Below are 13,534 nucleotides of genomic sequence, written 5' to 3' on the forward strand. Positions count from 1 at the left end.
ATTTTACCTCTGCTGGCAAGTCTAGCATCTACAACAGATAAGCCAAACTGGTACATTGCAAGGAAAAACCAAGACCTTCCTGAATTCATTAGCAAGTTTGAATTTGGGGGGCAAATAATCTAAACATGAGATGCCAAATGGATTTGGAAAAAGAAGTTACAATAAAAATGTTGCACAGAAATATGCTTTTTAGTGAAGTTCACCTCTTGGTAGTGGCTTGCATGTGAAAAACTGCAGGGTAGGCAGGAACTTTGTGCCTGGAGGGAACCAGCCCATGGGGGGGGGGGCGGGTAACAAACCACCAAGCTGGGAAGAATTAGCCACAACTTTATTAATTACAGATTCCTCAGGTCTTTGCACAGCATAGGCTGGGAACAATCGGTGTAGTTGACTGCCCAACTGCTGTCAGCACCTTCCCCAACCATCCAGTTGGAGTAACAGAAGGAAGAAGGCTAGTATTAGGGCTGGAAGCAGCAGAAACTACTATCCCAGCCATCCTCCTTTTCCTCCTAGAAGGACAGTCAATGGATCAGCTGAGGTTGTCTGTTGTGCACCCTCCCCCCCCATCCCCTTAAGGGAATCCTCCCTTTTCATCATTCGGGGAGCCCATCCTGCATTATATTCCTCAGCCAGTGCCTGAAGGCTACAGGAGGCAAACAACTTAGCCTGTCTGACTTCGCTACGAAACCAAAGGTAATATATGCACCAGTCCATTCCTGAGATCTCCAAGCCGTACATCACTGCTGTATGCAGAGTAGTGTACTCCATCCAGTCTGTAAAGACCACCTCACTTGTGGGAAAGTGCTGAGTTTTACCATGAGGTAAAACAAAGGCTCAGATAAAGTTGCATGCTTTAATGGCTACGTAGAAAGCTGGAATAAAAGCTTGTGGGATAGGGCGGTAAGCTTGAGGAAGTGATGAGATTACAGTGTTGGGGCAAAGAGAAGTGTAATGTGTGGGGAAACTAATTTATGTTGGGTAAGTGTGCAACTGAGATGATCTGAGAAATAAGTCAATAGAGGCAGGCCTGAAAACTGGGATGAGGCAGACATGGTAGTGAAGGTGTGGGGAAGACGTACCGAAAATGGCTTGCGGGAGAAGGGAAAACTGAAGGGTAAAGACATGTAGGAAGAACTGACCAGCATTGGGGGGGCGGGGAATTATCAAGATTGGTCAATGCACATGCTGGATAGGGCCATGGCTCCTGCTTGTAGGTAACTCATTCCACATCAAACTCCTACATATGTCTTGATTCATGCTACACTTGTCTTGTACCTGTTACATAATTGTAAAAACAGTTGCAGTAATGTAAGAGAGACCACTTTTTGTAGCCCTGAACTTTTCCCCATATGTGTTCCAAAGAAAGTGGTGTGATGTGGAATGATTTTCAAGGTCACTTTTTTCCTTTGGCAAACTCTCCAAGATTCCTTGGCTGAGTAGGAATTATTTTGTTAAGTGAGATGCTCTTCTTTTAAACACAGACAATATAAGAGATGTGGAAAACATATTGTGTGTGTATCTTTAAAAAAAATCTGAGCAGTTGAAAATGAAATCATAACACTGTTATTTCTAAAGGGGGCTACTATTAAAAGAGACGAGCATACTGGAGCAGTTGTTGTGGCTCGGATAATGCATGGAGGAGCTGCAGATAGAAGCGGTAAGAGCTTTTTAAGTGTGTGATTCTATAAATGTAATGACCAGCTGGAGCTCCAAATGAATCTTAAATTGAGCAAAAGCAAGTATTTTCTTCTTGCCGAACAAGCGAAGCCATAGTTGTGGTTAACTCACCCCAGTTTCTGAAATGCAGTTTACACACAATTATCAGAACACAGCTCTGATGTGATGTTTCTTGTACAATAATTGTGCCTTCTCTCATTAGTGAAAGACAAGCTGAGGCCCAAATGAGTGGTCATCTCCCCCCCCCTCCAAAAAAAAAGTGTGAGATAAATTCTTGGGAATAGTTTAGTAGTTAACTGCTTACCTAGTCATTAATCTCAGCAGTCAAAATATGTACCACAATTGCCTTATAGCACCAATCACTGCCGTCTTTGAGTGGGTGACTAAGGAAGGCTCCTTAGCACCTAGTGATACAATGCAGCAAAGGCAATATTTTGACATTTCCCTCCATGTGCTTCTACATTGGAGGGTTTTTGGGGGGGGAGTGGGGGGAGTAAATGTTTCATGCTTTCCTACCTTCCTGTTAAGGTACCTGAACAGGCCAGTTTCTCCATTCCCTTTTGATTTGAGTATCCCATTGTCTTGCATGTTCACAAGGACAAATATAACACTCAGTCCTCATCGGGCCGCTGTCTTTTTTTCAAACTTAAGTCATACTCTTCTGGGTACCTTGGGAGTTCCTCCGCTCCCTCACTCTGTATTGCACTCAACCATAACATTTGCTATACATGATGGAAATGGGATGTACAACAACATATTGCGGTGTATTTCCAAGCCCTGACAGCAGTAGTTCAGTTAGCTCAGAACAGGAGCTATAGAACTATACAGTATTCTGGTTTAGAGGTTTGGTGGGGGGGAGCATCTTTTCAAGGGGTGAAAGTAAAAATGAATACTTTTCCTTCATCCTTTCATGATTGATAGTTCAAGGTTGAGGCTGGCTGCCCTAAAACTTCTTCACATTACCTGGACTTTCCCTAACTGTGTATTAACCTTTGTCCTTTTATAGTAGGCCCCATTGTGCTATTTTTGTGATCGGTATGAAGGCAAGGGATTTCTCTGTTGGAGGATAAGATGATTTCACAATCCAAGCTTGACTAAAGAAGGGAGAAAGTTTTCCTTCTAACATGGCAGTTTTTCAGTTTGTACTTTAACACAACCCTGAAGGCAGGAAGTTTCCCTTTTAAAAAAAATGTACTTTCTCCCTTCAGATTGTTTGTGTTGGTTTTGCAAACTGTCATTCAGGCTGCAGGACCAGTGCTGCTAAATTTAGTAATAAAAGAGCAAGGAGGGGATCTATATTTAACTGTTTTTATTAATCACAAATAGATTAGTTGAAGAGCGTTTACTGAAAAGTGGAACCTTCAGTTTCCTCAGATATACCTTTGCTATCTTACAATTGTGGAGTATCAGGAGGAGAAATAGAGATACTGGATGCTTTTTGCTTTGGCCAAATTGGAAAGAAAGTAATTTGAAGGAACTGGGGAATAAATAAAATTGTTAAACATAAAAATGATTTATGTTAAATACTCTGTAGGACTCATTCATGTTGGTGATGTGCTTAAAGAAGTCAATGGAATTCCTGTGGGTGATAAGAAACCAGAAGAAATCATACAAATTCTGGTAGGTTACAAACAGTCCTTTCAACAGAAAAATGGATTTGTTATATTCATGGCTCTTGCAGAACCATATTCATGTTCTTTAATTAGATACTTTTCCAATTCTTGTCTAGCATTCATATTGCTTATTTGTGTACAAAGAGGTACTACAGAAAGTTTTTAAAAGTCTCAGAGAAGGTGAAACATACTTTCCTGATGCTTAAACAGCAGGAGGTCAGTGGCACCTATAGTCTGTTTTGAATTGCACAAATTCCATTGTGTGGAAATGTCAAGACACTTCTGAAAACCCTAGATAGATAAATAAGAGCTTAACACTAAAGGAGACAGTTTGCAGGTTTATTTCTTTCTGTGAGCCTAAGTAGTTCTTTGGTTCCCAGCCAGCAGTAGCATAAAAACCTAACTCCTGCTGTTGTGCATTTTACATAATTGAACCTGGCTTTAGCGTAGTCATTTGAAAGAAAACCAATGGCTTCTGTATCTTGAAATGTGCCATGCAATTTCTTTGAAGACTTGATATAACTGTGCCATAAATCTGTTGGACCTCTGGGTCATGTCAGAGAGATCCAGGCCTTATTAGAAGTATGTGATCCATTAGTAGTTCACTAGTTCCTAGTTTGCTGTTCTGCTGAAAGAGAAGAATATGTGTAAGCATCTGTTTTTCATGCCCAAAATATGAGCTTGCCTATATCAAGTACAATCCTGACTATGCAGGTTTTATTGACCATGCAGTGACATGTTTCCCCTCTTTTTTACTTGCTCTTAAAATAAATTTAGGTTTGGAAATGTTTTTTTCCTTATATTTTTCAGGCTCAGTCTAAAGGAGCCATTACATTTAAGATTGTACCTAGTATCAAAGAAGATACCCCATCTAAAGAAGGCAAGGTAAGACCTCCTTTGTTCTAAAGAAGGAGCTTCTCTTCCATGTGTAAATTTTTAATAACTGTCTTTCAGCATATATTTGGGATGTAAGGAGTGGGGCTGGGGCTTATATAAAATATTAATTGTAAAATGCTCTCCTTCCAGATTTTTATGAAAGCTCTGTTTGATTATGAACCCAGTGAGGATAAAGCAATTCCCTGTAAAGAAGCTGGACTTCCATTCAGAAAAGGTGATATTCTTCAGATCATGAGCCAGGATGATGCAACCTGGTGGCAAGCCAAGCTTGAAGGTGATTCCAGTCCCAGAGCAGGCCTAATTCCTTCAAAACATTTCCAGGAAAGGTGAGCAGTTAGAGTGGAGTTCAAGGTTTTTTCCCTGATACTGAAAATGCTATCAGTATATGCTTATAATTGGTATGCTTGCATTTGCGGCTTACAAGGTCAATAAACGTTCAAACTTTGCCTTGTGGTAAAATGTCTGGGCTTTGGTAAGTCATTGCCCAAATAGTTTGGATTTCCTTACTTGTCTGGTTAGATTAATAATGACAAAACCTGACAGAATAGTGCTGATCTGGTTTGGTGGAAAAAACAGATGGGAAATAGTACATCATCATCTGTATCTGCATTGATGTACTGTATTATGCTCTGTAGGAAAAAGAACTGCAACTTGTTTCTGGAGCACTTAACAGCCCCCCCCCCCCTTTAGATTCCAGTATTGTGTAGCGCTTGAATAGATTGTATTGTTTCAGGAGGGTGAAAAGAAAAAGGCTGCTATGGAAAAAAACTGATACTGAATTTTTACTAATCCCAAAATGCAATTAAAATTGTCTTCCTCTGAACTACTTTATAGGAGACTTGCATTAAGACGATCCGATGTTCAGGTTCAGCCACTGAAAATTTCAAATCGAAAATCATGTAAGTCTGTTATCTTGTGAAAGAAAACGCTCTCTTGGTCTCACTTAAAATGCTTTGAATCAGCATGATTTTGATTTTTTGCTTTTATCCTTGTTGATAGGCCCAAGTTGGTAGTCCTTTAGGATGAACACTATAACTTCATTAAAGGAAAGTGGTTGTTTTGTTTGCTGAAAGCAAATGTTAAAACAAATAATTACCTGTCTAACTTTTAAAAGTCGTTCACTGGTTTTTATATTCAGAACAGTTCTTTCATTTTTTTCCAAGTCAAGTCATAGCATTTAAAAAAAATTACTGCAAACTATAAACCACCACAATATTTACCTTCCTCCTTAGTGTGCTTATTTACTTAAATGCACTCAAATACAGCTTCTTTTTTTTCCATCCAGGGAATTGTACTTATTCTATTATTGGATAAATAGTGACCTTTTTTTTTTTGTTGTAGCTAAAATTGATTTACAACATTTTCTCCCTTTCCCCCATAAGTTGTAATTTTATCTACTAACATAATTTGGCATATTCTTAAAAGCCATGCCTTTCTCCATGATATCGTTTGGTTTCTCCATTTGTGTATGACCATCATTCTTGTGCAGTTATTAAATTTATGATGAAACTTCAATATCTCTTTTTATGCTTTCTGAAAAATGTAAATTATTGGAGAACATTCACATTACTTGTGTACCATTTCTGCAATATGTTTGTGCACTATGAAATTTCCCCATCATAACGTATCCCCACTATATATGAAATAAAGTCCCTTTCTCTTTGCCACATTTCCAATTCAGTCTGTTCTCCTGAGATCTTTGCTAATTATCTAGTATATAATACTATCCAGAAAATAATTTATAACAATTTTCCCTGATTCCAGTAGTCAACTAGTATTCTTTAATTTCTGTTACTAATTCTGCCTGTTAAATTATTAACACTCCAGTAGATCTCTTTTCTGTCATCTTTTATATTCCCACTGCAAGATGTCTGATGACTGAATAAATATAATGTTGACATTAACCCCTTTTGTTTCACTGCCTGAATTAACTTTTAAAACTTGTTAAGCTCTTCTGAGACATTACATGTTTGGAGAATAATTTGAATTCCATGTTTACGGTGAAGGCACTGAAGTATAGTTCATCTAACTCCATGTTTATTTCTTTGAAGTTTCAGGTGATAGCTTCTTAATGTCAGTCTCTCAGAATTTCAAGCAAGAAATTATGTGATAAATAGCTTTTCATTCCTATGATTCTGTAGTCATGTTAATTTATTCTCGTTTCATAGGTCATTAAAGTGAATGTAAATGATCTTTCCACCTACAATGCTGTGTCAAAATACACACAAAGATATGGTTATCCCTTTGCCTTTACCTCCTTTGTTGAGTCCAACTAAATATCTCCTGAAGTAACATATATTCAAGTGTGTGCCTCCTTAAGAAGTCTGATATTTATTACTTTTTCAGATTCGCATTCTGTATCATCATTACCACCATCATGCTTTTGAGTGTGCTTAGAGCTTATCAAGGAATATTGTGTCCTTATATTAATGGCTGCTATTTCTGTTCGCTCAGCCAAACTTAGTTTGTCTTTCTTCTTGTACTAGATAGGACTGTACAAACAGGTAGATTAGATCAAAATATAGGAATCAAAATGATTAATTTACCTCAGAAATGTGAGCCATATATACAGTATATATATATTAAAGCGCACCAGGAGCAATCTGGCATAACGTTCTGGTATGTATCTAAATTAACTGACATTACATCAAAGCAAATTCTTTGAAAGGAAGAATTCCCCTATCTATTGCATAACCATGCACCAAAAATTAGTATGAAGGTCATACATTCTGCTATAAAGTTGCCTGTCATTCTGCAGAATGAGTGTAGCGGTGCTATCTTAAATGAGATTATTGCAATAGCAGAGTTGAAGTTGGACAGGATAGTGGAGTGGCACTATTTGCATGGAAAAACTAGTATTTGCTTGAATATTCTACATAATGATTTGAAGGGTAATATAGAAAATACTTTTCTTTCAAAAAAATATAACAAAATGTGATACAGTAGCATGAAATAATGGAAGAACAAACTCTGGTAGAAAATGGAAGGGGAAAGTGGATAAATCAGTACATGTATAACATGTATAACAGGCATAAGAAAAGGCCTGCGTGGTTAACAAACAAAGTAATGGAGGCTGTAAAAGGTAAGAAGGACTCCTTTAAGCGGTGGAAAACCAGTCCAAGTGAGATTAGTAAAAGGGAACACAGGCTGTGGCAAATCAAATGCAAGACTGTGATCAGGCAGGCAAAAAGGGACTATGAGGAGCATATTGCAAAAAACATAAAGACCAACAATAAAACTTTCTTCAAATATATTAGAAGTAGGAAACCAGCCAGGGAGGCAGTGGGGCCCTTGGATGACCATGGGGTAAAAGGATTACTGAAGGAGGATAGGGAAATGGCTGAGAAGCTAAATGAATTTTTTGCCTCCGTCTTCACTGTGGAAGACGAGAACTTTTTGCCCGCCCCAGAACCACTAATTTTGGAAGGGGTGTTGAAAGACCTGAGTCAGATTGAGGTGACAAAAGAGGAGGTCCTACAACTGATAGACAAATTAAAAACTAATAAGTCACCGGGTCCGGATGGCATACATCCGAGAGTTCTGAAAGAACTCAAAGTTGAACTTGTGGATCTTCTAACAAAAATCTGTAATCTTTCATTGAAATCTGCCTCCGTTCCTGAGGACTGGAAGGTAGCAAATGTCACCCCTATCTTTAAAAAGGGTTCCAGAGGAGATCCGGGAAATTACAGACCAGTCAGTCTGACTTCAATACCGGGAAAGTTGGTAGAAACCATTATCAAGGACAGAATGAGTAGGCACATTGATGAACATGGGTTATTGAGGAAGACTCAGCATGGGTTCTGCAAGGGAAGATCTTGCCTCACTAACCTGTTACATTTCTTTGAGGGGGTGAACAAACCTGGACAAAGGCGACCCGATAGATGTTGTTTACGTTGACTTCCAGAAAGCTTTTGATAAAGTTCCTCATCAAAGGCTCCTTAGAAAACTTGAGAGTCATGGAGTAAAAGGACAGGTCCTCTTGTGGATCAAAAACTGGCTTAGTAATAGGAAGCAGAGAGTCAGTATAAATGGGCAGTCTTCGCAGTGGAGGACGGTAAGCAGTGGGGTGCCGCAGGGCTCGATACTGGGTCCCATGCTCTTTAACTTGTTCATAAATGATTTAGAGTTGGGAGTGAGCAGTGAAGTGGCCAAGTTTGCGGATGACACTAAATTGTTCAGGGTGGTGAGAACCAGAGAGGATTGTGAGGAACTCCAAAGGGATCTGTTGAGGCTGGGTGAGTGGGCGTCAACGTGGCAGATGCGGTTCAATGTGTCCAAGTGCAAAGTAATGCACATTGGGGCCAAGAATTCCAGCTACAAATACAAGTTGATGGGGTGTGAACTGGCAGAGACTGACCAAGAGAGAGATCTTGGGGTCGTGGTAGATAACTCACTGAAAATGTCAAGACAGTGTGCGTCTGCAATAAAAAAGGCCAACGCCATGCTGGGAATTATTAGGAAGGGAATTGAAAACAAATCAGCCAGTATCATAATGCCCCTGTATAAATCGATGGTGCGGTCTCATTTGGAGTACTGTGTGCAGTTCTGGTCGCCGCACCTCAAAAAGGATATTATAGCATTGGAGAAAGTCCAGAGAAGGGCAACTAGAATGATTAAAGGGCTGGAGCACTTTCCCTATGAAGAAAGGTTGAAACGCTTGGGACTCTTTAGCTTGGAGAAACGTCGACTGCGGGGTGACATGATAGAGGTTTACAAGATAATGCATGGGATGGAGAAAGTAGAGAAAGAAGTACTTTTCTCCCTTTCTCACAATACAAGAACTCGTGGGCATTCGATGAAATTGCTGAGCAGACAGGTTAAAACGGATAAAAGGAAGTACTTCTTCACCCAAAGGGTGATTAACATGTGGAATTCACTGCCACAGGAGGTGGTGGCGGCCACAAGTATAGCCACCTTCAAGAAGGGTTTAGATAAATATATGGAGCACAGGTCCATCAGTGGCTATTAGCCACAGTGTATGTGTGTATATAAATTTTTTTGCCACTGTGTGACACAGAGTGTTGGACTTGATGGGCCGTTGGCCTGATCCAACACGGCTTCTCTTATGTTCTTATGTTATATATTATTTATTAGTTGCTTGGAGGCCTTTAGCCTGTGAGTTGAACCCAACCAACTTTTTTATTTAATCACACAGAATTCCTCTTTTTTACTATAGTAGCCCACATCCCAGATGGTTTTTGCCTATGCAGGTCCCATGATCTCCTTCCCACCTCAAGACATGATCTCCTCCCCTACACCCCTTCCTGTTAGTTAATGGGGACTATTCCTTCATTTTCTCCAACAGAAAATGGTTGGATTCAATCCTATGTTGTCTATATTCAACTGTTTCTAAATTGCTAAAAAGGATTGTTGGGATGGATCCCAGAAACAGTAAATGCTTTATTAAAGGACAGGGCAGTGCATTGATTGAGGCAACTACGAAACCCCTTCTGAAGAAGCAGTGACTAGATGCAAAAGACGCAGTAACTAGTGTTCTGTGGCAAATATTCCCTCCTTTTTTTGCAAGGTGCTTAAGCATGTGGTAGCTAGTTCCAAGGTATCTTGGATGAGTTAGATTTTCCAGTTCATTTCAATTGCTTTGGACCTGGCTTTGGAACTAAAACCCCATGGACTGCCCTTATCAGGAACTAGTAGGGGAAGCATAAACATGTTGATTCTTTGGAATCCCTCTGAAGCTTTCAGTACAACTGACCTTGCTATCCTTCTGGGCTACCTGGCTGGGATGGCGGCACAGAACTCTGATAGCCAGATAGGACCAGAAAATGGTTGGGAGATAATTATTTCTCTTGTGGCATTTATCCCCAACATAATGGGTTTGCTGAGGCCATATGAGACTAGTGCATTATTTGTCAACGATGCTGCTGATCAAGATCTCACAGTTTGATCAGTACTAGACAGGATTGAATTTTACCTAAAGAAACAGATTCACCATTTTGAGGTACTGTTAAGAGTCAGATCAGCAGGTTGAAATGCAGATTTCCTTTGCAATGTGCAGCATAATTTACCAGCCTCAGTTGGTATACTAACCACTACTCTGAAAAGCAAGATATTGCCATCCTTATCCGTACTCTGATTATACCTAAACAAACCACTCTTGCTGATGGGTAGTCATAGATGGGTGCGATCCAGGTTTTAAATTTACCACTATTGCTGCTGTTCCACTCTGTCAAAAGTTTTTGAGCATTAATTAGCATTAATTGTGAACATCATAAGCCTTTGTGATGCCCAGGGATAATGGCAGGGGGTGGGGAGTTATGGGGCTGCAGGTGGTATCTTTGTCAATCCAGTATTAACAGGTAACAGGTTGAAACTCTGTTAGAGAACTATGTTCAAGACATTAACAGTTGTCTCATCACTGGCCCTTTGGGCTGCTGCACTTCCCTGTCTTGTGGGTTTGTTGAGGCTTCCCAGAGGCACGTGTGAGGGATCAGAACACCAGTTGTCAATTAGGAGTCCATGTTTTGGTTGTTTGTGTTCAGAGTCTAATTCCTTCCCTTTCCCAGAAAGTGTCTTGCTGGGTAATAGTGGGCATGGACCTCCCCCTTTCCAGCCAGTTGGTGCAGAGTGGGCTCTTTCAGTGTGAGGAATGGACACCCAAAAGTACCCATACTTCTTGATGCATGAGCCCCTTGTATTGGGTCAGCATTCTGATTTCCTCCCACCAACCCAAGAAGTCTCTCACTGCAACCTTATGGGAGTGGTGGGAGATATCAGAAAACTGACTCTCAGCTGGAAGTTGGTCCCCCCTGCCCTGGCAACTTTCAGGCAACTTAACTCTATTAGAGCTCTTTTTCAGTTATGAAGTACTATCATCTCTTTTTTCACCATTATGAAGTACTATCATCTCATCTGTCCTCATGATTCCAAGCTGTTGAAGCTTTGCCTGATACAAAGATTAATTTTTCACCAGCCATTTTGTTTACTTTGGACTTCTTTCTTTCATTTGAAGATCAATGTAAAGAGTTTTTGTTTGTATATTATGTTTGTTAACTGCTTTGAGATCCTGTAAATTAAAAAGTGTGGGATATAAAAATTTTTAAAATAACGCAAGGAAAGTGCAGATTGAAAGCCAGTGTGAAGTACCGGTAGTTGTTAGAAAACAGGCTAGGGCTTGGGCCTGGGGCACATGGGTTCAAAGCTATACTTTGTTATGATTCAGACATCATGGAGCCAGTCAACAGCTAACCCCTTTCATGGCACCATGTGGTGTGGCTATGTTGATGCATGCAATTTTTTGACATTTCCACTGGGCATAGCAACTAGATATTCCTTCCTGTGTGAGAGATTGAAGTCTTTTTGACTGACCAGAGGTCTGCATAGAGAGGAGACCCAGGTAAAGAGAAGTGGTGGTGGTGATGGAAAGTACCATTACATCACACCCACTTTATTTGCAACACAGAATGGCAGGGGTGTCAAACATGTGGCCCAGGGGCCGAATCAGGCCCCTGGAGGGCTCCTATCAGGCGCCCAAGCAACTGGCTGTCATCTGTACCCTTCTTCCTCTATCTTGTTTCCTTCTGCATAATAGCTTGTTTTTCCTGGCTTGCTGAATCACATAGGAACTAGAGTAAAACCTCTATTTTCTCCATTGGCTGAGGCTCCTCCCTTGGGGAGGAGGGGATAGTTTGCTTTGCCAGGCTCTTTCAGTCACACAGCAGACCTACTGAACCAAGATTCTCTTCCTTCTATTGGCTGAGGCTTCTCCCCCTCCTGGTCCCCTGGGGAAGAAAGGAAAGAGCCACAGCTTCCTTTGCTCAGTTCCCTGGATCATATGAGAGAAATACAAAGAAAGCACCTTTAAGACCAATGAGTGTTAATGTTTTAAACATTTTAAGTTTTTTAAAAAATATATTTGTGTTTGTGTCCTTTTTTAAGTTTATAACTCTGCTACCTAATCTTAAATAGGTACACATGGCCCGACCCAGTGAGGTCTCATTTATGTCAAATTTGGCCCTCATAACAATTGAGTTCTACACCCCTGCTGTAGGGTTTTTAAGACGAGATGGTCAAAGGTGGTTTGCCATCATCTGCCTCAATGTTGCATCCCTGGACTTTCTTGATGGTGTGACCATCCATATACTAACTACTGGCAACCCTGCTTAGCTGACAAGATCTGGCTAGCATGGGCTATCTGAGCAGAGAATTGAGTAGAATTTTAAAAAGCCATTTACTAGCATGAATATTTGATGCTTATTTCAACAGGGAACTTTCCAACATGAATTTTGCCATAATGATAGATGCTTTTTTCTTTACATTGTGGCAACTGAAAGGAAGAAATATCTCATTCACATGATTGAGAAGGGAGCATAATTAGTGAGAAATTTAATAGGCTTATATCTAAGAAAAATGAGTTATGTATTTTAAAAATAAATGGTATTAAATCACACATTCCATATTTTATTTTCACTACAGGAGAGAAAAAATATTTAACTAAAGCCAAATAAAATTTATGCACTTTCATATTTAAATCCTGTCATCGAGAGCATGGCCATTCAATTTTGAAACCCATTTCATGAAAAACTGAGAGTATGCGGATTATAGAACTTTTTAGTAGGAAAAGTTTTTGAGAATTGCACATAATACCAATTTTATGTGTTAGGCAAATTCTGAAGGTAAAATATATAAGGTTTTGCATCTATTTGCAGTAATCCTTTCAAGATCTGCAAGCTGTTCACTCTTCTGGTGTAATAAAAGCAAGGCAATACTAGAACATTCTTTATGTAGGTTTCTCTTTGTCACTAAAGCTAGATGCAATGCAAACTTGCCATTATTTCAGAGCTGGTGCCTTATTTTTGGCTTTGAGAATTACTTGGTCTACTTCTCAACCACCATTCTTAGCAAATGTGACAGACTTTGATTTTTGTATTATGAAAACTTTCTTGTAGAGTCTAGGTCACATGTCTTGGGGTATTTGTTGCTGTGAGCATAGCATTCTTCTGGAGTTCAGTCTCGTAGCATAGCAATATGATGTTTCATTAGAAGTTTATTGTTGCACTTCAAGATCTTACACCCCATTTTTAAGTACATCACCTCTTGTAATTTTGAGAGGGGCTGTGGCTCAGTGGTGGAGCATCTGCTTGGCATGCAGAAACTCCTAGGTTCAACCACTGACATCTCTAGCTTTTAAAAAAGGATTCTGAGGTGTTCTCCAGTTGGAGCTTGGCTGCTTTTCCTCCCCCCCCCCCCAAAAAAAATCCCAACTGCTATATCATTCCTAAATAAAAGAAGAATGCCTTCTCACTTTGTGTTTGTGTGTGTGAGAGAGTGTGAGTGACTGAGAGAGGTGTAATAGAGAAGGCAAGCATTTTTATGGCAGCTCTCTGTGA

General features: G+C 39.9%; 1 protein-coding gene across 3 annotated transcripts in view; it reads left to right on the forward strand.

Annotated features, from left to right (window-relative positions):
- The window catches only part of MPP7 (MAGUK p55 scaffold protein 7), a 141,572-nt gene that overhangs the window by 72,118 nt on the left and 55,920 nt on the right, over window positions 1–13,534 (forward strand). For all 3 annotated transcript variants that reach the window (XM_060248278.1, XM_060248279.1, XM_060248280.1), the window contains 5 exons: window positions 1,576–1,657; window positions 3,212–3,297; window positions 4,101–4,175; window positions 4,317–4,513; window positions 5,022–5,086. In XM_060248278.1, the coding sequence (XP_060104261.1) occupies window positions 1,576–1,657; window positions 3,212–3,297; window positions 4,101–4,175; window positions 4,317–4,513; window positions 5,022–5,086 (505 nt within the window). The remainder of the gene's footprint in view (window positions 1–1,575; window positions 1,658–3,211; window positions 3,298–4,100; window positions 4,176–4,316; window positions 4,514–5,021; window positions 5,087–13,534) is intronic.

Source organism: Heteronotia binoei, chromosome 10 (assembly GCF_032191835.1).
Source record: "Heteronotia binoei isolate CCM8104 ecotype False Entrance Well chromosome 10, APGP_CSIRO_Hbin_v1, whole genome shotgun sequence".
NCBI classification, from domain to species: domain Eukaryota; kingdom Metazoa; phylum Chordata; class Lepidosauria; order Squamata; family Gekkonidae; genus Heteronotia; species Heteronotia binoei.